The sequence below is a fragment of the Lycorma delicatula genome, chromosome 7 (assembly GCF_047948215.1).
Source record: "Lycorma delicatula isolate Av1 chromosome 7, ASM4794821v1, whole genome shotgun sequence".
Lineage (NCBI taxonomy): Eukaryota > Metazoa > Arthropoda > Insecta > Hemiptera > Fulgoridae > Lycorma > Lycorma delicatula.
In genome coordinates, this window is record NC_134461.1 from 94,664,210 (window position 1) to 94,692,148 (window position 27,939).

General features: G+C 32.9%; 1 protein-coding gene across 4 annotated transcripts in view; it reads right to left on the reverse strand.

Moving 5' to 3' along the window:
* Positions 1-27,939, reverse strand: part of kst (spectrin beta chain, non-erythrocytic 5 kst) — a 307,475-nt gene that overhangs the window by 163,517 nt on the left and 116,019 nt on the right. For all 4 annotated transcript variants that reach the window (XM_075371630.1, XM_075371631.1, XM_075371632.1 and 1 more), the window contains exon 3: positions 2,747-2,914. In XM_075371630.1, coding sequence (XP_075227745.1) covers positions 2,747-2,914 — 168 coding nt within the window. The remainder of the gene's footprint in view (positions 1-2,746; positions 2,915-27,939) is intronic.

The following is a 27,939-nucleotide window of genomic DNA, read 5'->3' on the forward strand; positions in this document are numbered from 1 at the left end:
AAAATGTCATGGCATGATCCAATCGAGATGCTAACCTCATCTGCAAGTTATCCTGACAGTCGATCGGCGATTTGCACGCACCAGATCGCTGATTTTCTGAATGCGAGTGTCATCAGTAGAAGTCAAAGGCCTTCCTGATCGAAGGTCATCTTCAATCGACTGACAACCACTTTTAAATCGTGAACACCATTCGTAACATTGCGTACGACCCAGAGCATCATCTCCGTAAACTTGTTCCAAAAGTTTAAACGTTTCTGTGAAAGTTTTCCCCAGTTTCACGCAAAATTCTATGTCGTATCGTTGCGCCCGAAAATCGCACATTACGAAAATCGCTACTAACACTTAAACACTTGCACCCAAATAACAATAACACGAAAACTAAAAGAGATATCAACAATCCAAGAACATGCGGTTACAGAGGAGGTTATGCGGAAAACAATGCCGCTAACCGCACGTCACTAAATATCTCCGTTAGCACGTAATTAAAAATGTTCCGTTATTTTCTGAACAGACTATATAGTACTTACTTATATACTAGCAGTCCCGGCAATACTTCGCTACTATATATATATATTAAATGAATACAATTGAAATTTTGATAAAACATTAACAAAATGAACATTACGGAGGTCACAAAATGTAATCTTTCCCTTTTTTTCCTTTTACCCTTTATCCCTTTCGTTTTCCCCTTTTTTCTTTTTCCATTTTCCCCTTCTTCTCTTTTCCCTTTCTCCCTTTTTTCCCGCGCGTAAATCAGTCCAGTAGTTTTTTAGTCTATAGTGGACACGCATATCAGAAACACTGAAATGGAATCGTAAAATATTTACTACAGCGTGGGTTGCTTTTACTTCCAAAGATAGCGCTGTTTTTTATTTTAAAAAAAGCATGTTTTTACCTGTCACAAGTGTGACATCTTAGGTATATAAATAGTACGTATATAAAAACACGCGCGTATTAGAAGGCAACGTTGTGTAAAAATTTCAAAGCAATCGGTGAAGAACTTTCGAAAATTTAAGATTTTGAACAAACGAATATTTACACTTTTATTTATACAGTTATTACGTAATTATTACAATACACTTTCCCTCTCCGTAGTAGTTATTCAAAAAAGAAAAACCAGTCTACTACACATAATTTCTGTTGGAATAAAGGTTATTTTTAATTACCACATACATTTTCTAACTTAGTTTATTAAAATGAACACAATCTCCCTCACCCCAAAAACGAAAAAAATTCCTAACTAAAGTACCTGTACTTGTAAAATGATCGATATAACTGGAAATCCATAAGCTGAAAAATACAATACCTGGGAGAGAACAATTAGAAAATATGTTTATTAGACGATTAAAAGAACATCGTTTGCGCGTTTTGCATAAGCGTAAATTCCTATTACATCAAAACAATTAAAAAGAGTACTTTTCTTTAGTGTCAATTTTTTTTGAAATTAATTTAAATAAATTGTAATTACTAAACAGAAATATGATTCGGAAATAAATAAAATCACTCGTAACGTTTTTAATGTTAGAATGAATCGAGCTATTAATCTTAAAACTCATCGGCAAATATATATAATATAACGTGACTAACAGTGTTCGACACCTGACACTTTAACTGCAAATCGAAGACCATACTCATAGTAGTTTACCAGACACACAAAGTCCACCCATATGCTCAATACGCCCAGCTAAGGATCGAACAAATCAACCGACCACGGATCCTGCTGTGCTAAACAAATCGCTACGGATTTTCTTGATGGCAGACATCACTCCGTAGAAACATCCAATCCTACCACAAGTATCAGCAATCTCGATCAAAATTACCGAGCAATGCACAGCAGCAATGTTGAAATAACATGGAGGCTAACATTAAATAAAACAAAATGGATAATACTTTAACTAATTTTTTTCACCAGCAAAACTAATTTTGAATTTTAAATTGTTAAAAATTATTTTTTTTTATAAATCTTACACGAGATTTACAATATTTACTTAAATCTCATAAGCAAAATAATAAACGAGTTAAGTTTCATAAATCTTGTAAAATGAGAAAATATGTAACAATAAATCGTTAACTGAAAACAGAAAAATTAAAATCTAAAACTAAACGGACAATTCGGCAGTCGTACAAGGATCAGTAGGCACGGAGGATATAGTATGTGGAAAAATAAATAAACAATTACGAAATAACTAGCAAACCAATCCTTTCCAAACAATATAAACTAGTGTTTCTAACAATGTTTATAGAATATGAAAAATAAAACTGAGGTTACCTTTAGGTATTCCATTCGTAACCATAAAAACTGAAATATCCAATGACAGTCGATCCACGACGACCACCCTCTTACATAGGTTGTATAAAATAGAAATTTATCCAAAAACATAGACAGCATGAATTTTGAACTAGTAAAAGATATAACACATTCAATTACCTAAATTTATGGGAGCAGATAACCGTTTAATGAAATTATGAATGAAAAATTTCAAAAAAAGCTTTTTAACAAATTTCAAATTGAAAAAAAAGAAGATTAACTAACAAGTTCTCTATAATTATTTAATATTATCGTTCCTGCTACTGATAAATTAAATTTCTCACTTATATAATTTATATTAATTTACGTATTCTTTTTTTTTTTTAATTCTCGTTTCTAATAAAGTAATTTAATAAAAAAAAAGATAAATTAGATATTATTTATGAACTTATCTAATTTAAAAAATTAAGTTGTATAATTTTTTTTATAATAGATTACCTTCGTATGAAGAAAAGCGAGACTCTTGTTAACATTTTCCACTTTGTGTACTCTCATTCGACCGTTATTCGGTTTGCCAAGTTTTTCACCGGATATTATTTCCAATAATTTTAGTAATTTTTTTCCGTCGGCAAGATCCGTAAACAAATCGTCCACCTCCATCCTCGCCTGAAACAAAAAGAAAAAAATCCACATTTGATATTATAAACCTCAAACATACGTTTCTAGTATAAAATCTGATATTAATCCATACGAATGATTTAAGTATTAATTATCAGCTAATTACAGATTCAGTTTAATCATCGACTATTTTCTATATATAGAAACAAGGGACGCTCGCCATAGGGCTGCTAAGAGTAATCAGTGAGAGAAAAGGAGTAATCAGTGATGGAAAGGAGGCGGAGTGTATGTTGCATTTGTCGATCTAGAAAAGCGTTTGACAGTTAGATGGATAAATTACTGCTAAATTTTGGAAAAGAAGGGAGCTGACTGGAAAGAGAGGCGCCTAACAAATGAGCTGTATTATAACCAGAGAATAAAAATGACGGTAGGAGATGAAGAGACAGTAAGAATAGGATTGGAAGGGGAGTGAGACAAGAATGCTGCAACCAACACATGTTACCAACACTGTTTAGTATATATCTGGAAGAAATAATTAAATGTCTGAATGGGAAAAGAGGATAAAAGATCAGGGAAAGAAGAATAGTATGTATACGTTTTGCCTAAGACATGGCATTACTGACATGGTTCCACTTTGATGGATACATGAACGCTCAGAATTCACGCATTTGGTGTAAGGAAAATCCACACCAACTGCACGAGTCTCCTCTGCACGGAAAAAAACAGGGCGTTTGGTGTACAATTTCACGTAGGCGAATTTTCATGGCATTCTTTCATGGTACAATGAACAATGAGCGCTACATACAGATGACACAACAATTTATAAACACAATATTTGCAGATCGGCTAGAGTAATCCACCGGGTTGGTCCAGTGGTGAACGCGTCTTCCCAAAACAGCTAATTTGGAAGTCGAGAGCTCCAGCGTTCAAGTCCTAGTAAAGCCAATTATTTTTACACGGATTTGAATAATAGATCGCGGATACCGGTGTTCTTTGGTGGTTGGGTTTCAATTAACCACACATCTCAGGAATGGTCGAACTGAAAATGCACAAGACTACACTTCATTTACACTCACACACATCTTCATTCAGCCTCTGAAGTATTATCTTAACGGTAGTTACCGGAAGCTAAACAGGAAAAAGAAAGACCGGCTACAGTACTCGTGGTTCAGCAGGACAAAGCTACGGCTCATGCAGCCAACAACTTTCTTGGATCAGTGTTTTCATGGACAAGTGAATTCGAAGGGACTGTGGCTCCCTCGGTCGCCTGATGTATCCCCTCCTGACTTTTCCTTGTGAGGATACCTTAAGAATGCTGTTTACAAAATTCATCCTCATACCATTCCCGAATTACAGAGCGAAATTGAACGAAGCGTCGCTGCAATTCCTCAACAAACGTTACAACACTATGTTTAATAACATGAAAGTTGTATTGAATTATGTAAATCACATAATGGAGACCACTTTCAATAATTATTGCAACTTACTCATTTTCCCTTTAAGTTGTGTCACTTTTTGGACAAACTTTATTTTGAAATAAATTTCGTACGAAACGTTTATTGGAATTATATATATTTGCCGCGGTAAATGCACATACACATATGTAATGGTTTCTTTTTAATATTTAAATTGGTTTCAACTATTCTTCATTCCTTTCCTGCTTTGTATTAACCTTTTAACTTCAGCACACTATAATTTTGACATTCTCACTTATCTATTTTACATAAGAGTATCCCAAACATTGATCGTATAGTTTTTACTTTCCACACATCCTCCTTTTAACCAAACGGATGTTTTAGTGCGCGATCGGTAACGCAATCGTTTTTTAAAAAGCTCCTACTACATAAATCCCTCTTATTCGATTTAGGACTTTCTCATTTCAAATTTCATCGAAATTTTCAAAATCCTTTTGTTTCATAATGTTTTAAAGACCTCTATTATTTTTATTTTTGTTTTTCCAAGTATCCATGCTTCACTATCTTTAATACGCACCACACACGTATTTTTTAATAATTTCTAATTCTTAAATCTACATCTGATATTGTAGGCTTCGTTTTTATATGAAAACTCTTCTTCATTACTAATCTCGTTTTTTTGGTTTTTTTTTTTTGTAGCTTACTTCTTTCATCCTTTTCTTATCGTCCTCTTTTTTGTCACATTTCGTTATCACTTTTTCAATTTTACTTATTTTTTAAACCGAATTTATCTCCTAGCAATAAATTCATTTCATTTTGATTTTTTCCAAAATAACAAACAATGTCGTATGCACAATATTATAAATATTTTGACCGTTCAAGAGGTTTTTATACATACAAACCGATAAGTAATTACAGTAATCGAGAAAATATTTTTAAATAAACAAACATTAAAAATGATATAAAAAAGAAACATCAAAATTAATTGCGCATCTTCATACACGTACACGATTCTACAGAATGTTTATGTAATCCACTGGTATAGAAGTAACAATAAGTATAATCAATACCAAGGTAAAATGAGAGCAAAAAATGTGAACGGCGTGTCGAATATGTCTTATCTACAAGTCCACGCCACACTACTTATTATTATTAAGCAAAAAGTCATTATAGGTAAAAAACCGTTTTAAGTAAAACTAATCAATTACTTATGAAATTTTATATGTTTCATTTTTAATTACGTTGGAAACAAATTATCTTACTGTAGCTTCAAACAATTTTAACGTAATAATATATATAAAGAAAAACGTTTATACAAACTTGTATAGAGCATACAGCTCAAAAATACATTGTTATCGAGCTGCGGCTACCAAAAAAACTTTGCCTGGACTTCAGTTTCCCATGAAATCATGCTGAAATGAAATGAAATCATGCTGAAATTAAGGGGTTATATAAGAGGAAAACTTCATGGTTTCTTATGTTTTTTGAACTGAAAAATCGAATAAAACATATCCCAGAACTCCATCTCCCGTAGTTTTCACGGTATACAACGTTACGATACCTTGGATATTAAAAAACATCATAAGAAACTATCAAGTTTACCTTTCGTATAAAGCCTTAAAAATTTCAGTATGACATTTCACCGGGAAAACTGAAATCCGGGCGAAATTTTTCGCTAGCCGTAACTCGACAACAAAGCGTTTTCGGACATGTAATCGTAATTTGTATGAACGTTTTTTCTTATTTCAAGTTATAGAATCAGTATAGAAATTATTTTCCTTTCCTTTTGAATCGCCTATATATATATATATATATATGTTATATATATAAAAACGTTATACTTTCGAGTTATTCCAGAATAGAAAGTTTGCTTTGATTTTGTTCCAGCTGTAAAATGAGGCTATACTGAAACATTAAGGCACAAATCATAGGACGAAATTGATGATTTTTTTTTAAGTGAACATCCTTTTTAGGTTTTGGAATATGTTATTTACTTTAAGTAGATTTCCAATAAAAAAGTGATATTTTGAACGAATATTTTCAGAAAATTTAATTCTGAGAAAATTTGCTTAAGTAATGTCAGCTGAACTCTTATTTCTGTAAATGTTAAATTTACAAAAGATGACGTATAACTGATACATTGTAAAATTAAAAAAAAAAGTTTTATTTATTAAGATATTTAAACTTACAATGCAAGCGATGAAATGAGCGTTTATTTCGTTTATTTAATGCGATAAGAACTTGATTTTGCTAAAAACATCATAAAAAAGATGAAATTTTTCACAAAAAAAGTAACTTGATCTTTATTCTCTGAAACGTCTTAAAATAAATAATAACCGTGAATTAAAAAGACTATAATAATAATAATAATTATGTATGAGTCACTCAACATCACATTTTAGTAGAAATTGTATATATATTTAGAAGAAAAAAAACATTATAAAAACAATATCGCATAAAACAAATAAAACAATAGTACATTATGCCTTGTCATATTCTTAATATAGGGAGGAGTCAATCTTGTTATACTGTAATCATTATTTTATAAATTCTACCTATCAGTTTTATTTATTATTAAAAAATAAATGAACAGAATTTCTAGGCTAGTAGCCTAAAAAGTTCTTCAGCCGTAACATCCAAACAAACAAATGAACAGAGATATATTAAAAAGAGAAATCTCCGAATTTGATTCTCTTAAATAATAACAATAGAAAATAAATAAATAAATTAGTATCAAATCACTACATTAGAGAAGAATAAAATTGCGGATTGGTAGGCAATTTTTAATTTCCTTCACAGTGCACTGGATATCCTGCGAGGTACATGCGCTACATTGTAAACTATCAGTATACTTAAAAGAACTGTATAATATTTGACATCCGATTGGCCAATACAAAAAAACTGATGTGGATAACTCATGACTTCCTTGTACGCCTATTAAAATACATTTACACATTTAAAAAAAAATAAAAAGTACATGAAATTTTATTTCATTAAAAAGTTCTGATATTTTTTCAATTTTTTTTTGTTATGAATTATTATTTATAGAAAAAAATGTATACAGTGAGGAGTTAATAATTATTAATAAATCAATATTATTAAATTAAAATAAAAGTTAAAAAAAAGAAGGATGAAGTCTGACTCGAACCGATGTGTCTTCCCCTTAGATCCAAATATTTCATTAATTAAAAATTTATTTGGCTATAACTCTGGAACCAATAAAATAAGTACCACTTATAATATATCGTTGAAAAGCTCTAAATGAGTGATTATTACTGGAGTCATGAAAAAGTCCAAAATCCAAATTTTTTGGCTTTTGGGCTTTTTTTCGATACTTTTGGTTCAGTCGATTGCACTCAAAAAAAGAGGTGCACAACTAGATGTTACAACAGTCCTACGTCCAAAATTTCAACATCCTAATCGTTTTTGAGTTATGCGAGATACATACATACGTACGTACAGACGTCACGCCGAAACTAGTCAAAATGGATATTTCAGTTGAAATTCGAAAACCGAAATTTTTCGCGATTACAATATTTTCTTTACTTCATATAAGGAAGTAAAAAATTAGTTGTAATAATAAATAATGTTGAATGTGTAGTAGCTATCTACAAATTGTAATTTCACTACACGGTATACTCTAATGTCTATTGTTCGGTAATGATAAAACAAACTCGATGAAACGTGGATTATTTCATTGGCTTTTACAAGCTGAAGCAAACAATAACACCGATATCGATCCCTGTCTGTGTTGTGTTTATGACAATAATGTGATGAATAGCAAAAAATTGAGAAATTGGAGATGGGGGCAACTTTCCACCCGTCTCCAATTTCACAAAGAAAATACACAAAGATGAGGGAAGGGTCGACACTCAATTGCGACAGATGAAATCTCATTTGAAAAGAGTGGAACCGAGGGCAAGGCAATTTTATTATAGAATTCATATTATCTGGGAATACAATAACGCAAAAGATTTATTGTAAAATACTTAAGGGTTCTGGGGTTCAGTCTAAAACAAATGATGCAGGATGGTCATAAAAGATGACGGTCAAGTTCGCCGAGTCTCAAAAACTGTAAAACTGTATTGCGGTACTATAAATTCCTAAAGATCAGGTTTGTTTAAAATGTATTGAGCCTTTGGAAGCCAAAATTTGGGATGCATTTATTGTTATTGGAAAATAACATTATGAGACCGCATATGCACCAATTTTTTTGGATGACCTTCTGTCATTTTTCCGGCAACACTATAATCCCGTCGTTATAGAACTTCTGTGGTTTTTGGTCAAAAAATTGTGACACATGGTTTTCACAGGCCTCTTTTGAAACTAATTTAACACCATTCCAGGAATTCTGCAGAGACTGAAACAAATGATAGTCTAACGGTGACAGCTCCAGGCTATACGGTGGATGCATTGAACTCCCAGTAAAGTTCTCTCAATTTCTGAGGAATCGTTAAGATGTGTGTGGTTTGGCGTTGTCAGCATGGTATATGACCCCTTTCCGTTGACTAGTTCAGGCCATTTCTTTTGAATTGCTAGATATAATCACGGTAATTGTGACAGTACAGGTCTTAGTCTATCGTTCGGCCTGAAGGCAGAAGCTTGCGGTGCACAATGCCCTTCCAATCCCACCAAACGCAAAGCATAATCTTCCTGGGCGTCAGTGTGGGCTTTGCCGCAGACCGTGGAGCTTCTCCTAGCTTTGACCAAAATCGTTTTCGCACATTGTTGTCGTAAATTATCCACTTTTCATCACTCGTAATCAACCGCTTCAAAAAATTGTTCGATTTCGTTACGTTTCGGCAGAGGTGCACAGATAGAATTCGATCGAGTAAATTTTTTGAGTCAGATCACGTGGCACCCAAACTTCGAGCTTCTTTTGTAGCCAGTTTTCTCAAATGGTTTTACACTTTAGTGATATATATAGGTCATTGGTAATGACATCGTTAACATACCGGTCTTTCTCGACTTTTACCAGATTACATACACTTCTGTGAATGGTCGCCCACTGTGAAGAGTATCTTGGACATCGAAATTTCTGGAATGAAAGCAACTGAACCATCATTTGGATTTTGCTTTTTATGAGCCAATAAAAAGTAAAAGAACTACCTATTATGAGTGGCTCTTACAGAACTAACACAAATATATGTAGATAATTTATTGTTTATTCTTTTTTTTACCGGATAATCGAAGTTAATTTTAGGGATTCTCTCTCTCTCTCTGGGTGTGTGTGTGTGTGTGTGCGCGCGCGCTCGCGCGTGTTAATTATTAAACCTAGATATTTTAAAGTAACCCACCGGGTTGGTCTAGTGGTTAACGCGTCTTCCCAAATCAGCTGATTAGGAAGTCGAGAGTTACAGCGTTCGTCCTAGTAAAGCCAATTATTTTTACACGGATTTGAATACTAGATCGTGGATACCGGTGTTCTTTGGTGGTTGGGTTTCAATTAACCACACATCTCAGGAATGGTGAAACTGAGAATGTACAAGACTACACTTCATTTACACTCATACATATCCTCATTCATCCTCTGAAGAATTATCTAAACAGTAGTTACCGGAGGCTAAACAGGAAAGAAAGAAGTAAGATATTTTAAGGTAACCAATAATGCAAAACAATATTAAAGTACATAAGCAGACTATTGTCTTAGAATGTTTGTAATGTAGCACCACTTAAATATTAACTAGGAATATTAACTTAAATACTTAACTAGGATGTACAAAATTAAAGAAGAAATCAACGCCGACCTGCTTTGTCCCTATACCACTACCAGTTGGCCATCTCGAATAGAATTCCGACGTCAAAACGTAGCCCGAACCATTTACTCATTCTGTTATACTCAATTCCACGATTCACCAATAATTCTGCTCTGTGAATTCGTAAATGTTGAAAATAATCGTAATATGTTAATATATACATTACAAAAATGATGATCGGGTGGGAAGTAGCGCCGAGGGCTGAATTGATAGTCAAGTAGAAATCAAGAAGGAATTCAAGGAAAAAGAGCTACATTTCTCATTGTTTCTAGCGTAATATTTTGGTCTGTCATTCTAAATTATTTTAATTTTCCGGCAGTAATGAATATTTAGTTCAGTATAATATTATCTGTACAGGCACTCGTTCGTATTTACAGGATTTTTCAAATAGCCGTTAATAAACTGAGGGATTATTATAACATTTTCATAAATGAGTGATGAAAGCCTACAATAATAACTGTGAAAAAAAATGAAATTACTTTGAAAGGAATAAAGGAAGCAACGTTTAAAAAAAACAAAAAACTTAAGTACATAAAAATAATTAGAACAATAAAATAAATCAAGTGATTTCGTTTGTATTAAACAGAACAATTGCTACGTAGATGCATGGTAATGAAGACAGATTAGTTCATTTACAATAACAGAAAGTTTATTAAAATGACGTCAGCCAACTCAGAGTTCACTCGTTTATCAAAACGAGAATATTTATTTATGTTTTTTAATAACGATCTCTGTCTGCGCTATTAATTTGAAAAACGACCCGTAACTAGAAAATCATCAGTCCAAAAACGGCGGAACGGAAAAAACAATGAGTAATTTTTTCATGTCTTTACATTGAAGTAAAGTCGAGTTAAATTAAAAGTAGTCAAAAATAGTAATATTCCTTAGTTCTTTCAAGAAAATCTTTAATAACGAACTAAACTACACACGTTAATAATACATAAAGCGATTAAACTGGTTTTGATTTTTTATCGTTATAATGAATCTGATTATATCGTTATTAACGAATCTTCAAACTCATGATTAAAGATAGCATGCGATTAGTATAAGCTTTAATCAGTGATCACTGTCACGTCAAATGTCAAAGACAAATTAATCGTGCCATTCTGGTTTTTTTTTTTTTTTGTTTTTTATCAAATAAACATTTTCCCAAGGTCACAACTAATATTTATCGCTTTTTAATGTTAAAAATTGTTTAATTTTAGGTTTAAAACTATTTAATTTTTATGAAAACTTCACCCACATAATAGACCAAGGCCAACAAGAAAAATAAGATTAGAATTTAAAAAAAGGTAGGTCAATTTAATTATAAATAAACCGTAGGAAATACGAAAGGAAGTGAACATTAATCAGTAAAACGTGTTACAGCATAAATAAAACTTTAAATAGAATACTGAATTAAATTAAAAAAATAATATCGTAATATACATTAGATTTAATAATAAAATATATATTATATTAGAAGGTGTAAAACGATAACTTGTTTGTATGCTGCCAATTATTCGAATGCAAGTTAATTTAAAATACCGAGACCTTTCTAATCATAAGAATTAATCGAAGTTAAAATGTAAATGCTTTTAAATAGCTTGTTTCTCGTAAATAAAAATAAGATCAGCTAAATAAAAATAAAAACAATATATTTAAATTAAAAAAAAATTTATAATATATTTAAATTAAAGTCTGATTCGAGCCGATGTGCCTTTCCCTAAGATCTAAATATTTCATAATTAAAATTTTATTTGGCTATAACTCTGGAACCAATGAAGATAAGTACCACTTATGATATACTGTTGAAAAGCTCTCAATTATTACTGCAGTTAAGATCACTTTTGGTCCAGTCGATTGCAATAAAAAGAAGAGGTACACAACTAGATGTTACAACAGTCCTAAATCCAAAATTTCAACATCCTACGGCTAATCGTTTTTAGTTATGCGAGATACATAACGTACGTACATACGTATAGACGTCACGCCGAAACTAGTTAAAATGGATTCAGGAATGGTCAAAATGGATATATCCGTTGAAATCTGAAAACCGACATTTTTCGCGATCACAATACTTCCTTTACTTATTGGTACAAGGAATTAAAAATGTAAAATCGCTCTAAGATCACGGCCTGACCCATTATGACATCCACATAGGTTGTAAAACGTTTCTTTTTTCAGGACTCAATATATAGTGATACTTAACGTGTTGCAAAATTATGAAGCAACATATTTTGTTAACATAAAATAACTTTTCTGATAATCATATTTTTTTGCACGATCGTGACGCACCATATTTCCACCGACTGTTTGTATTCGCGTTGACAACTTGTTATTAAAATTTATCTGGGTTGACGTGTTTCATATGAATGATGTACACAGAGCCCTGTATTTACGTGTTAAGATAATTTCTTGTTAGGATTGACAAAGGAGGTGATTTACCTTCTAACTCTTGATCTATTGAAGAAGCGCATTTGTCAGGTTCAGAATAACATACAACCACAGTTCAAGCTGAAATCATTCGCTGACAAATGCGATTAAAATGAGTATTTAATCATTTTAAAAAATTAAATAACAAAAACGAACACGGGGTTTTTTCAAACAAAAGCATGTTTTTTTCGTATCGCTGATTTTTGGAAAGTGTCTATGTCAAATTTAATACAGCAGGCTATTTCTTACATTGTAAGTTCCAAATAGTTTTTTTTTTATTTACTAAACTCAATCAAAACATAAAAATCTTATCAACCATTTCAAATAGGTAATTACTTTACAATCACTATGTACATATGATTAAGAACGAATAATTTATTCCTGCTGTTTAAACCTTAAAAAATTACGAATTAAAAATTTTATTTTTAGTATAAAATTTAGATTTTATTTAATGGGGTTTCTTTTTAATATTAGATTTAAATTATAATTTATTGAACGAATTATGTCAAAAATAATGTACAACTTACTTAATTTGTATTTTATTCTATTACTCTAGACTTCTATAAACAAAAGAATATTATAATAAAGCCATTTTTGTATTTCTGATAGCTTTGTTTTATTTTCCTACTAGAGGTCCCGGCAATGCTTCGCTATTGTCAGAATGTTTATCACAGTTCATCCCTCACAAATCTCACTACTACATAAATCATAAAAAAAAAAAACGTATAAATAAATAAACCAAAACTTCTTTTACTATTTAATGTTGTTGTATATACCGAGAGATATCGTCTACATCATTGATTTTCGCCCACCGCCGTCACTAAAAATAAAAATTTTTCTAGCGCTCCAAAAAATGTTTAAACTTACAATCTGTTAAAAATAACAACTGCTGTTATATATATTTCCATATTTATTTGTATCAATACGTCGCTTATATCGGGAGATATGCAGCATTAAAGACAAAAGTGGCCTTTTCTCTTTAAAGTGGAATATTTCGGTTCAGAAAAATCGTAGAGAGAGATACAAAAAAGAGATTAAAGCTAACTATTTACGCTTTTAAACGATTTTAAAGCAGTTTACAAAAAAATTTCGTTTCCCCATATGCTACATCACACACGAAGAAAAACTTTCAAATTTTTATAAAACTTTTCTTCTCACTGATTTTTTTTAATCTGATGATTTTTGAAATCTGACGTATACTGTCAAAAAGTAGAGTATTCAAGCTTTAATTTTTTTTAATTCCTCTCTCTAAGCCTCTTGGTTGCAAAGTTAAAGTAACTTGAATACAATTATTTTTTATCATAAAATATAGGTGTCCCTTTCATTTTTTTATATTAGTGTAATAGGTATTTAACTTTAGTTTGAAATATCAGGAAAACATAAATTTTCCTTTTTTTTAAACGGTCATCGCCTTCCTAGACCGCTGAACGCCCCCAATTTTCTGTGGGCTTTCTACCGCCACTCCGAAGGCCTTCAGTGCCCACAAGGGGGCGCTGGAATGATATAGACCATTCGTTCTCAAAGTGGGCGATAACGTCCACAAAGAAGCAATAACCGATGCACCGAGTTCCGCGCAGCATGCGATAAAAGTAAGCGTGTGGTAACAACGACTGAAGAATGCGTCGCGACTCTTCCAATTCGGAGGTGGTTGAACAGTAAGCTGTTCGGCGAGTTATTTGTAAATAGGAGTGAAAGTGACAGTGTTCTATTCACTCATACAGGATAGGGTAGGCCTTTTGCAAACAGTAAAAGTAATAATACGTGCAGAAAGTGAATTGTATGAATTTAACATTTTTCGATTTTTAATGCGATATTAGTTTTAATCGGTCATTACAACGTGTTTTAGTAAATTGAACTGTAGTATGGTATTCATCATTTGATTGTCATTAAAAATCAAATTTGTCTTTTTATTAGAATTACTATTTTGTATCTAATTTATTTTACTTTCTATATTTTTAGACTAATAAATTGTATTTGTAAGAAATTTTTGCATGTGTTAGTCTCTCAATATCTTTATCGAACCGTGAACACACGACAATATATATTTGTATTATACAATTTCAATCATCCAGGGTTAATAATGGAAGGAAGTGTAAAATGGTAAACGCATAAAAGTGAGGAAAAAGCAAATGGGAAGGAATTATGTAACCGGGAACAAAGATTAAAAGAAAAGTATTTTTAATTAATTAATTAAAATACGTTTACTTTTTATTCTGATTTAATTATATATCTTTTCTGTAACGAAATAAAATTTTTTATAACTTCAACTATATAATATTGCAGTCTCCGGTTAAAAACTAGATAAAAGTTACAAAAAATAAAAGAAGATTAAATAAAAAATATTAAGAAACGCCTACATAGAAATATAAACGAACCAGTTGCCTACAGGAAAGAGGGTATAATTGGACAGAAAACAACTTACAATAACTTATATAATATTAAAACAAAATAAATGATATTAAACAAAATTATAGTGAGGTATAATGCATACTATAAATACAATAGAAAGGAAAAAATTAAACAGAAGCGTGCATTTCATTACGACCGAATTGCATGTACTGTAGCCTATTGTTAAGGTAAAGAAAAAGAAGAATGATATCGACCATGCGCTAACAACACAACAGGTGCAGCAGCAGCGGACGCAGTACAAGTGAGTAAATTAGCCTTAGCTGGTCCGAACTTAGACGAGAGAAAAAGAAACGGGTTACCTTGAACGATGTCGCAACTACAATGTCATCTCAGGTGGATTAAATCGCAACAACTCACTAACCACCTACCTCTATATATACATATACATATATATTTACTAAACTACATGCAAAGAGAAACGTCGAAAAAGACCTTTATCTGCTTACATAAAATTAACTAGATACTACAATACTTATATTAGTTGATATTATTTCTAAATCAATACTTTCAAATTAAAAAAAAGAAAGCAATATTTAATTAAAATTAAAATTCTATCAACAAAATTTAAAGAAGTAAAAATATAAATTCAACAACAACCATAACGTTAACTTTATGAAAATGAGAACCCAACTGAACATTATTTTAGTCTCTTCTACGTACATATCATTTTTGTTGTTTTTATTTTTCGAAATTGATATTTAAATTGTGTCATTTTCAACCGATTTTTCCAAGGACAGTACTGCATAGTTTTCGGTCGCAAGGTTAGGATGTTGAAATATAAGAAGTACGAAAAAACCAATCACTTAAATTGTGGTTTTCTTACATATTTATTTATAAGCCTACTAGGAGACCCGGCAATGATTCGCTATTGCTATATTTGAGTATATATATATATATATATATATATATATATTAAATTAAAACAATTGAAACTTTGATAAAACATTAAAAAAAAACTGAACATTATAGTCGGAACTTCACAAAATTTGACCTTTCATTTTATAAAGGTCAGAATGTAAATAAATTCAATGGTCAAAACAGTACTACCTATCGGATTTAATTCAAACTACTCTTTAAACACAGTACTCGGTTCAAAATGCCCCTAACTTTCCTTCTACTGATCAGATCGAAGATTTCAATAGCTTTAAACCTTCTCCGGACAACGCGGACCATTTTGCAAAAACCCGCGCGTAAATCAGTCCAGTAGTGTTTTAGTCTATAGATGATACACATACGAATATTGCCTTTTATTTATATAAATATATATATATATATATATATATATATTTATATAAATATATATATATATATATATATATATATATATATAAAGAAGAAAGTCTGTTTAAATATTTGTTTGTTTATTTGATAAATATCTCGACACCGGTGCCACCTAGCGAGTATAGTTTTGCAAAAAAATTTTTTCGCGTAACAAACATATATTCTGAATATGATCCAAATCGGACCATAAATACAATTTTTCAAAATATCTCGACCCCAGCGCCACGTAGCGGGCCAAACTAATTAAGAAACTTCGCAGGCGTGCGCACAACTCACCAAAGTTTCATCGCAATCGGATGAATGGTATAGGAATGCATGTGGAACAAATAAACAAACAAACTTTCATTTTTATATATTTATATATATCGGGGGGTGCTAGAGTCCCCGTGCCTCATCGCTACCGCCCACTCGTGCAGGCACGTGCAAACAGCAGCTCCGCAGAGGACTGTCCCTCATCCCCGAGCCTTCTCCTGAAGAACCCTCGCCACGAACCCTGCAATGGTGTCAAAACTCTAAGGGCTCTGCAACATGGTAGCGATGATGTTCTCCACGCTGAACGGTCCGGTTATCGTCGAGCAAGCTAGGCGGTATTCATCCTACTGCGGGCACCAGAACACCACGTATTCTGGGGTATCCGGGTGCCGCAGTAAGGGTAGTAGGGGTCATCCGCCCTCCTCCTACCACACAGGTAGGCGCGGAAGACCCCATTGCCGGTCAAGAACTGCTTGAGCCAGTAGTTCAGCTCACCAACCTCCGACTGGTCCACGGCTTTATATACGCGATAAGGCGGTGTGTCCACCTGCCCTTGGTGGACGCATTACACCTAGCTTGCCAATCTCGGAACAGAGCCACATGTACGTCCCGCTTGGGAACTCTCGGTGGCCCAACACTCGAGCCTCTGCCAGCTGCTGAAGAGGTGGCTGCCCCGTGATCACCAGCACCGCCTCTGTCGATACCGAGGCGTATCCTGATGAAGATTGGTTGAGTGGTTTTTGAGTTACGCTCAATTTAAGGTCGATAACAATTTGAGCGGACCAAGTTAGAAGCGTGGTTCATTATGTTGCTGCAACTTGGAACGTTGATTTCTTTTTTACCGTATCTGTTGTTAGTAATATTGTTCGGCGAATTCAGGCAGCGTTGCCTATTTTGAAGACCATGTTGACTGGGTTGTTTTTTATATAAGGATTAGGGTGTATTTTGTATTTTTCATACGCGCTTATGCAGTGAATACAGTGGTAAGTTGAACTTGATATTTGTGTGTAGGGTTCAAAGGTCTTTGTTTAAAATGTTTGATCAGAAAGAGTTGATATTTTTTTTGTAACGTTCAACCCTTTCAATGGATAATAATTCCTAAAGTTTTTAGTCTCAACATAATTCTTAGATTTTAAATTTGATTTGTGAATTTGTATTTTATATCTGATATAGTTTTCACTTTGTGCATTTCCTTCCGCTACAAATCAGCTAAACCAAGGTATCTTAAAATGAATAAATGTAAATTTGAAAGAACTCACTGATTCACTCGTCCCTAATTCATTCATTTCAGACTATTGTAAAATGAAATTCGGCATAGCTATTCCTGAACTTTTTTTTATCAGTAAAAGCAAGCAGATATTAAATACATTAACAATCCCTTCGGGTATTTTTTCTTTAATTAATGACCGGAAGTATAACTTTTGATTCTCTATCTTCCCAACCCTTTGAAATCGACCAAACATTTCATATATAAGTTTTACTATGTCAAATTTAAAGATTTTTTTTTATTTTTTATTTATCCAATTGCGAATTATTATCGATCAAATAGAATTTAACCCAAATAATACATTTTCAAAAAATCAAACAATGGAATAATGAAATTTTTGGGACGATTATACCATACAGTGTCTGTAATATAATAGTGGGGTTTTAAATAGTTATAGCTTTGAAACAAAAAAATTGTAGAAATGAACTATACGTTAAATGAAAGAGAAACCCTCCAAGTTTCTTACCTGTACAGTAGTTTTATGCTTCCTTAGCTGCCCTTCAGACGTCAAGACAATATTCAGTTTCTTGCCAGACATGGCAGAGAACATCCGGCATGATAAAAAAAAATCTTCAGTAATCATTTATTTTAAATGGATTAGATTTCGAACTTCAACGGAATACACTTGTTTTTACAAACCCCTTATTTTTAAATGATTCAGATTTCGAACTTGAACGGAACACACATGTGGTTTTACATAACCCCAAAAATAGAAATTCACGGGAGTAAGGTCTGAAGACCGTGGGGGCCAGGTAATCCATCCTTCTAGTCCGACCCATCGCTGAAGAAATGGTTCGTTAAAAAAAATCCTGCACGATTGTGGCAAGATGTGGAGGAGCTCCGTATTACTGCAAAATGGAATTCTCCGGTATTTGGGGTGCTGCGTACCCTTCTAACATATTCAGGATGATGTTCCCCGTTATTGCTTTTTCAGAAAAAAAAAGAAGGGGCCAATAACTCTGCCTCATCCAACAGAGCACCACACATTCATTTTTTCAGTGTCACGCTGATATTCAATAACCACATGCGGAGGTTCAGTATTCCATATATATGCCGATGTACCCCTCCAGAAACATGAAACGCTGGTTTCATCACTGAAAATGAACTCGTTTAAAAAATCATCCTGCTCTAACCTATCCAGAATATCTACAGCGAATTCAAATCGTTTCACTTTGTCCTGTGGGTAAAGTTGTTGTAACACCTGAATTTTGTACGCAGGGAAACGTAACCTCTTTTTAACACATAGCGAAGAGTTGTTTTAAGAATGCCCACTTGTCTAGAACGTTTCCGCAAGGATTTCTTCGGGCTACGCAAGAAACTTGTTCGTACTATTTCAATCGTTTCATCAGACACTAATGGCCGTCCTGAACGTGTCTGCTTCAGTAGGCTGCCTATTTCTTTGATTTTGCCCCATGACCGAATGCTATTTTCATACGAGAGTGTGTTCATAATACACACGACGGTATTCACGCCTAACACGTGTAACTGACTCAAGCATAGCAACCCACAATACACACTGAACCTTCCTCTGCATCGCAAACATGATAACTAACGCGCGCGTGCTGCTTGCATATACTGGAAACATAACTCGCCTGCGCGAGCTTTCGCACACGTAAACTTGGAGCGTTTCTCTTTCATTTAACATACAGTTAATCGCTCTACAATACTTTGTTCTGAAGCTATAAGCATTTAAAAGACCACTATTATTTTAAGGATGCATTGTATTAAAACTGCTAGGAAATAAATTTCCAGGCGATTCTTCTCATATACTCAAGTACCTACGTAGTAGTCAAGAATGGTTAAAAACTTGAAACGTAACAAGGATGGTTAGTGTTACTACTAAGAAGAGATTTAAAGGGGGCCAAATTGACTTTTCAGAAGAGGGTACCTCGCTTCACTTGTGATTAAATAATGACATTTATCAGGAATATTTATTTCTACAATACTTAAGATAAGGTCGAAATAAATAAACATGAATTTCTTGGTTCCTTAAAATATTTCTAACACATAAAAATAAACTTTTACTTTGTGAATAGCAGATCTCACTCATTTTATCCTACTGAATTTAACAAATTGATATATACAACGAAACTGAATTAATAAAATTTAAATAAAAGATAAAACATAATTTTCTCGATCGCACCTGACTGTTTCGTATGTACAACTACTGAAACTATCGAGAAGGTTCTTCCTATTTTTAAAAAGGTAAAGTTTTTCTTATTTTTAACTATTTCGTTTAACTTCCACGAACAAATCTTACAAATAGCAATAACACAAATTATTACGTACATATAAAAGTTTATTTTCCTTAATTTCTTTTTATCAAATTTTTAAACAGTAAGGGCAAACCCTAAACGTTTATAATTTTATATACTTCTGCAATAGCGTATCAGTACATAAAATCAATTAAATTTTAAATTAAAAAATTTTATATCAATAAATTACATATGTATATTAAAAGCGTAATAAATTGCCTTTAAATACAAACAACGCAGATTGATATCGGAATACCTAAAATTTAACAACCGTATTATAAATTGAATAAAACTACCTTAAAATTAAATAAAAGAAAACGTACACTACAAATAACACAATCAGAACTGTAATAAAAAAAAATCGTTAAAAAATAACAATAATTACAAAATAATAAACGAACGTTAATTTTTATTTCTAAATTTAACAGCAATAAAATTTAACTGATACAGTTAAATAGTAAAGAAAACTATACTATTCTATTTTAAAAGTGTATAAACAACTTTCTTATTATTTTTAATTTTTATATTAAAAATACCCATTCATGACATACAAATGCATGATTACACCTTATGCAACATTGTTTCAATTGCTGTTGCGTTTATCTACTAACTGTGTGTATATCTAAACACAACAAAAATTATTTACCTAGCAATAATTAAGGATCAACTCATCATCATCGGACTGATTCAACAGAAATATTCCTATTATAAGTGCAAAAAAGTACACACCATATTGGAGACAATCCTCAGAAAAAAAAAATGTATATAAACCAAAAACAAGAAGAGTTAGTATTTCAGAAATGTGGAAATGGTAAAATTAGAATGATAAAATTGGTAGATGATTCGTTTACATTGGTGGTACAATGGTAGATAGAAAGATAGGTAAAAAAATAGAAAGGAAAATACAACAATGTAACAGGAATATGGTTGAAATTTATTTAAATATATATATATATATATATATAAAGGTGGTCCACGAAAACGTAGCCCCGCCAATGGACGGTAGTCCAGTTCGATAACTGACGGTCGGAGTATGGAAGGGAGGGACAATCACGTGACTCAAGGGAGGGGGAGTTCGTACGTAGAACGTACGTCCCTTCCTTTGTTCCAATCTTTACTGACAATGTTCTATACGCAAATTTATGATGTTAATGTTCTATTCAATATTCAATTTCTGACGGGGCTATTTTTTCGTGGCTCACCTGGTATTAACAACTGGAATTATTCAAATACCCTTCTCATTTCTCATCTTACACGATTCGTTGAAGAGTTATTTTAGATTAATTTCAGCGCAGGTAGGAAGAAAATTGGCTGGTTGGAGATGGTAACATACTGATAGTATAAGGAATAATAAAGATTGTAGGTGGAGAATATTTACATAACCTCTCTGTGCTCTTTTTCTCCCTTACAGTATACTGTGTGATCCCTCAACTGCAAATATACTTACTAGAAAATCAATATAGCCAAATTCATCGGAAATGGTATTCTACTGAAGTACCACCTAAGTCAATATAATTTTAATGGACTGTATAGCTAATTGTTGGCTGCAATGAAAATATGAAAACATTATAATTACTTTTATTTTTTAAAAAAATTAAATGAATACAATTTTAGTTTAATGAATCTGATGTCAGTTCGAGACATTTGCATCGGTGGTATCCTGACAGAGGCCAAACTGATGCCTGTGATGTGTTAGCAAGTTGGTAGGGTCTAAGAGACCCACCGGGTTGGCCTAGTGGTGAACGCGTCTTCCCAAATCAGCTGATTTGGAAGCCGAGAGTTCCAGCGTTCAAGTCCTAGTAAAGCCAGTTATTTTTACACGGATTTGAATACTAGATCGTGGATACCGGTGTTCTTTGGTGGTTGGGTTTCAATTAACCACACATCTCAGGAATGGTCGAACTGAGAATGTACAAGACTACACTTCATTTACACTCATACATATCATCCTCATTCATCCTCTGAAGTATTATCTAAACGGTAGTTACCGGAGGCTAAACAGAAAAAGAAAGAAACAAAGGTAGGGTCTAAGAGACAATCTCCGGTAAAGGAACGGAAGGGGTGGTGTGTCGCGATTATCATAAGACGGGTGTCTTCCTCTACAAGGATTTTTAAAATCCTTCAGCAATTTTTTTTTTTATAACTTCATAACAAAACTGTTGTTATAGCACGAAGTAATTTCTAAAAAATTAAACACTGACAGATTGAATTGGGACACCCATTAAAATGTTCAAATCTTTTTCACAAGATTAGAATTGTAGTTGTTACTTTTATAAATATAAATAACTATAAAATTCTCATACTTATACGTATGGTGACGGGAGGAAGTGATTATTTGTAATTAATGACGACTGACAAAGCGAGGTAAGCGGTTAACCCTTACACTCCAGACTTCGATTTCAGTCAATACAGTAACTTGGCTCGTTCTTAGTCTAAACAGTTGATTCGTAGCAATATTAAACTATAATATATGTAAAAACTAAAGGCGGGTCCTCCCTACAAGCTACCTCCTCTACAACACTCCTACAACCAGGCATGCGGAAAACGTGCTACTGAATGCCACAAACGTAAGATATCTAACTGATACAGACTTGTATTTATTATTATTATTTGTTTATTATTGTTTATTCTACCATATTCATTTATTTATTTATTTGAATTTGTCGTTTAAATATTAATTATTTATTTCATCTGTTATTTATTTATTGTACAGTATTTATTTATTTGAACAAATATATAAATTATTTTGATTGAAATCACCTATGTTTAACGTTTATAAAATATAGTACGAATTAACGTTTTAATTATCATTAATTAAATTAATTTACCTTTATTATAGTACGAACTTAATATCTCTATAATAATCATAATTTTTTGGTTTTATAATAAATTTAATAATGATAATAATTATATTACTTTTACCCGCGTTTCTTTCACACTTATTTATTTATGAATTTTTTTTTATACAACTTAATAGTTTTATTTTGTAGTTTCGTAGGCCTACAAAAAAAATATTGGTTATTGATGCATACATGGTATTTAGAAATAATTTTCGTAAATAACTAAGCCACGTCAAAAAAAATCACAAAATTATAGCCTATAATAAATAAACAACTAATTTCATATACAGTACTTTTGTATTACGTCATTGTTATTATTTATTTACAGAAAAACCTTAGTTTTAACACTTGAAAAAAGAACATATACTTTCAAGAAATAAATAAATAAATTACTTCATATACATCTTAACAAACAATTGGGCATAAATAATTTTATTTGTAATAACAAATTACAAAAACATGTTTCGCTAATATAATACTGAAGCAATAATTAAATACAGTGCAAGTCATTGCTAATTAATTGATGTGACTTTTGGAATACAACCCACCGGGTTGGTCTAGTGGTGAACGCGTCTTCCCAAATCAGCTGATTTGGAAGTCGAAAGTTCCAGCGTTCAGGTCCTAGTAGTCAGTTACTTATACACGGATTTGAATACTAGATCGTGGATACCGGTGTTCTTTGGTGGTTGGGTTTCAATTAACCACACATCTCAGGAATAGTCGAACTGAGACTGTACAAGACTACACTTCATTTACACTCATATACTTCACCCTGCTTCATTTACACTCATATACTTCACCCTTTTTTTTTTTCTCTCAGCTCCCCTGGGCCGGACCGACTTGTTGGTATTACGCCGCCCAGGGGAGTGTCTTTAAACTCAAATAGGCCTCCCCACCTACCGGCTATATACCGGCAAGGCAGGTCGGCCTACCGGTTAGCTCTTTTTGAGAGTTCTTTATCAATATTGGCCCCTTGGGGACCCAAAAGGGCAATACTAATACACCACGCCAGACCCAGTTCGCCGCGACGCGGTACCGGGTCCCTTCAGTATTCAGTGTGCTCTTGCCTGACTGTTACCCGTGGAGTCCTTGGTGGCTCATCAGTGCCAACACACCGCAGCATGCTGGACCTCACCAGCAAGGCTGTCCACCCAGTCCTATTCTAGCCAACACCTTGTCTTCCTCATCGGAGTATTTCTGTAGAACAACTTGTCTAACAAAACTAGCAAAATTATTCCAGTTTGACTCGCTTCTTAGCATGTAGTCTATTGTTGTCTCTGGAGTTATACCTGTGAGTGCCTTACTATGTCTAAGTGTGTCCCACCTATTGCACTCAAAAAAGGTGTGCTCAGCATCATCTATCTCGTTGCAGTAGTTGCAAATTGGTTCTTCTCTCTTGCCTATTTTGTGCAGGTAGTTATTGAAGGAACCATGTCCTGTAAAAAACTGCGATAGGTGATGATCAACCTCACCAAATCTTCTCGACAACCATGGCTTGATGTTGGGGATGAGGGTTCTCGTCCATCGACCCACAGCTTCCTGCGACCATCTTTCCTGCCAGATATTATAAACGGCATCCCTGACCTCTTGTTCTGGCTTGCCTTGTGCCCTCTCCACCCTCTTTTTTGCGATTAGGTCAATAGGAGGTGTACCCGATAACACGCACAGGGCGGCATAGGACACTGTCCTGTATGCGGACACAACACCTAGGAGCACACACCTGTGCGTCCTCGCCAGTCTCTCTTTGTTGCGCCTGATGGAGAAAGAGCGCCACCAGGCCGGAACGGCATACATAAGCGAAGACACGACGGTGGTCGGCAATAAACGGCGCTTTGAGGCCCGAGGGGCATTCTGCGATGACATAATGATGTTTAGACTTTTTATCATCCTTTCTGCCTTGTTGCATACATTGACTATGTGCTCGGTGTATCTACCGTTTTTCTGGAGGATAACTCCTAAGTACTTGATGTTATTCGCTTCTTCTATAGCATGACCGTTGATGGAAATATTGAACGGTTCTAGCACTGTTCTACCCGTAAAGGCAATACACCGGCATTTTTCCGTAGACAGTTGCAGACCCCTGGACCTCAACCACTCCTGTATAGTGTCGATGGCCGCATACACCCTCTCCCGCACCTCCACGACCGTCCTTCCCTCTACGAGGACTGCAAGGTCATCTGCATAAGCCAGCACCTGAACGCCGACAGGAAACTCCTTCTGAAGGAGTTCATCTATAATCACCAGCCACAACAACGGCCCCAAAACAGAGCCCTGCGGAACTCCACCGTGCATTTGAAAATGTACTGTTTCTTCCTGTGCTTCCACCAGACATCCTCTGTATACTTCAATACTCAATACTTCACCCTGTGAAGTATTATCTGAACGGTAATTACCGGAGGCTAAACAGGAAAAAGAAAGATACGACTTTTGGAAAACACTACTTTGGCTGCTGTTGTGAGAAGTCGCTGAGTGATATTAAGTGCAGTGGAGGGGATGCCATAGCGTACTATAGACCCGTCTTCAGATCTAACATACACTATAATCTTGAAGTATACAACTGATCATATTAAAAAAACAACCAGCCGATATTCAACTTTATCCCAGCACACATAACATTAAATATTTATGCAGAATATGGTTTTCCATTGTCTTTAGCCATCTTGACAAATAGCGAAATGAGGTAAGCAACAAAGGAAATGACCAGACTACAGTTGTGAGAAAAATAAAAAAGAATTTAAGGGTGAAAAAAGGGAAATTCGTTGCACAGAATACTCAGTTAAAACTTTAAGCCGTACGCATTGTTTTAGTGACGGAATTTGTAAATGTCTACCATGTTTTTCTTTCCGGTATGAACAAGGGTAAAAACAGCTGGATAAATAAATAGATATTAAAAAATATAAAACTTGTAATCAATAACTTGAGTTAGAAATTCACATTAAAGTAAAGTATAAATTCTGATTATTTTTTGTAATAATAGAGAATACGATTCTTACAAAACTATCAAAAAATTCTTCAAACTGTAGTATTGTTTTTTTCTTCAATATAATCAAATACTTTAGGAATACTTCTCACTAGAATAAACAAATGCCTTTTTATGTTTATAGAATCTCTGTTCCGAGTTGATTTGTATACTTTGCAAAGAATACATAAATACAACTTTCATTTTTATACTAATAAATTTATTTCGTAATCACAAAATACTTGGTTGTCCCTATTCTATTTAACTCATTTCTTTGATATTATTTATAAAAGCGAGATTATTTTAGTAACAAATAAAAAATAGATAGAATTCCAACTGGAGTAAGATTAAATTATTATTATATCTTTATATCAAAAAAGAGTATATTTATATCAAATATTCAACAAATAAAAAAAAAGATTAATAAAAATCAATTTAACTTAGAAGATAAAAAACCTAAACTTTATCTATTAAAATGTTTTTTTTTCTCATGAAAATTAAGAAAAAAGTGTAACAAACAGCTCGTCCGTGAAGTAGCCTATAGAATTAATACATTTTTTTTTTTATTAACTGCTTAACAATAATTAAAATCCTATGGTGTAAGTTCCTGTGTTTCAATACGAAGAAAACTCACTACTAAAAAACATCGATTTATACGATACTACATAAAAAATATGTAAACCAAACGGTTTAAAAAAAGAAGATATTGACAACACGAATAGGCTTCAATATGGTTTCACGATCCATGCAAACATCGTCGCCACCAATGCTTAGCATAATACGGTCAGCCTTCCTAATGAGATTATATAACTGCAGCAGACTAACAAATAAAGTCAACTCTTATCGCGTTAAAATAAAATTTAGGTCATTTATAAATACAATAGCCTATAAAAGTAAAAGAAGAAATAACAAATAATTAAATTAACTAATATAAATATAAAATTAATAATAATAATCATGTGTGTGTGTGTGTGTGTGTGTGTTGGAATTATAATTAAGTAACCTATGATAGAGCATGTTAAGTCAATAATCCATAACAAAGATAACGCTACTGTAATACTGCGCTTATATGCATTACTACAATAGGCGTTAACAGAGATAAGGTAGCGTTATATAAAACTCATAAACGTAATAAAATGGTTAATATAAACATCGTATAATATTTATTTTTACGTTACTTCTTATCTGCTACAATAATAAATGTTTATTATTCTTATATCATAAAATGGAGAGAAAAATCACACTATAATGTACTTTAGATAAACCTTCTCTTTTAGAACAATCATAATTAATTCTATCATGGAAGGGTTCATTCAAAATTATCTGGTTCGAGTAAATTAGTCCTAATTGACATTTTTTAAATAAATGTTTAGGAAATTGGGGGTTAATGCTCGTACGTATGTACGTGTGTTTGAAACTTAATAACTTTTGACTGGATAAACCGATTGATGAAATTTTAAACGGAGAATCGAGTATATGGGACAATTTGTTGGTAAAATTTGTTATCAATATTTCCAAGGATGGGAGTTGTTGATCCCATCCCTTAGGATGGGTCAATTTTCTCAAAATTTTGCAAACGTAATCTCACTTTATATTAAGCTCAATATATGCGTGCATGCTTGCCTTACCATTTTTACTTCCTTGTACGAAGTAAAAAAAGTATCGTGATCGCGAAAACTTTGGTTTCCAGATATCAACGGAAATATCCATTCTGACTAGTTTCAGCGTGACGAAACTATTGTCCGTAGAATGATGAAATTTTGGATTTAGGACTGTTGTAACATCTAGTTGTGCACCTCTCCTTTTAATTGCAATTGACTGAACATAGTGTCCAAAAAAAGTCCAAAATCAAAAAGAATTTGGATTTTGGTCATTTTCTTAACGATAGCAATAAACCCTCATTGCGAGCTTTTCAACGATATGATATATCGTTGAAATATATATATGTACTTATTTTCATTGAATCCAGAGTTATAGCCAAATAAAATTTTAATTACTGAAATATTTGGACCTTAGGGGAAGGCACATCGGTTCGAGACTTCATCTCCTTTCCTTTTTTTTTTATTAAATATATTGATTTATTAATAATTATTAACCACTCATTGTAAAAAAAGTTAACGATGAATATACAATAACAAGAAAAGAGAAAATATCAGAAAGTTTTTAATGAAATAAAATTTTATGTATTTCTCTTTTTTTTAAATGTGGTAATGTAATTTAATAG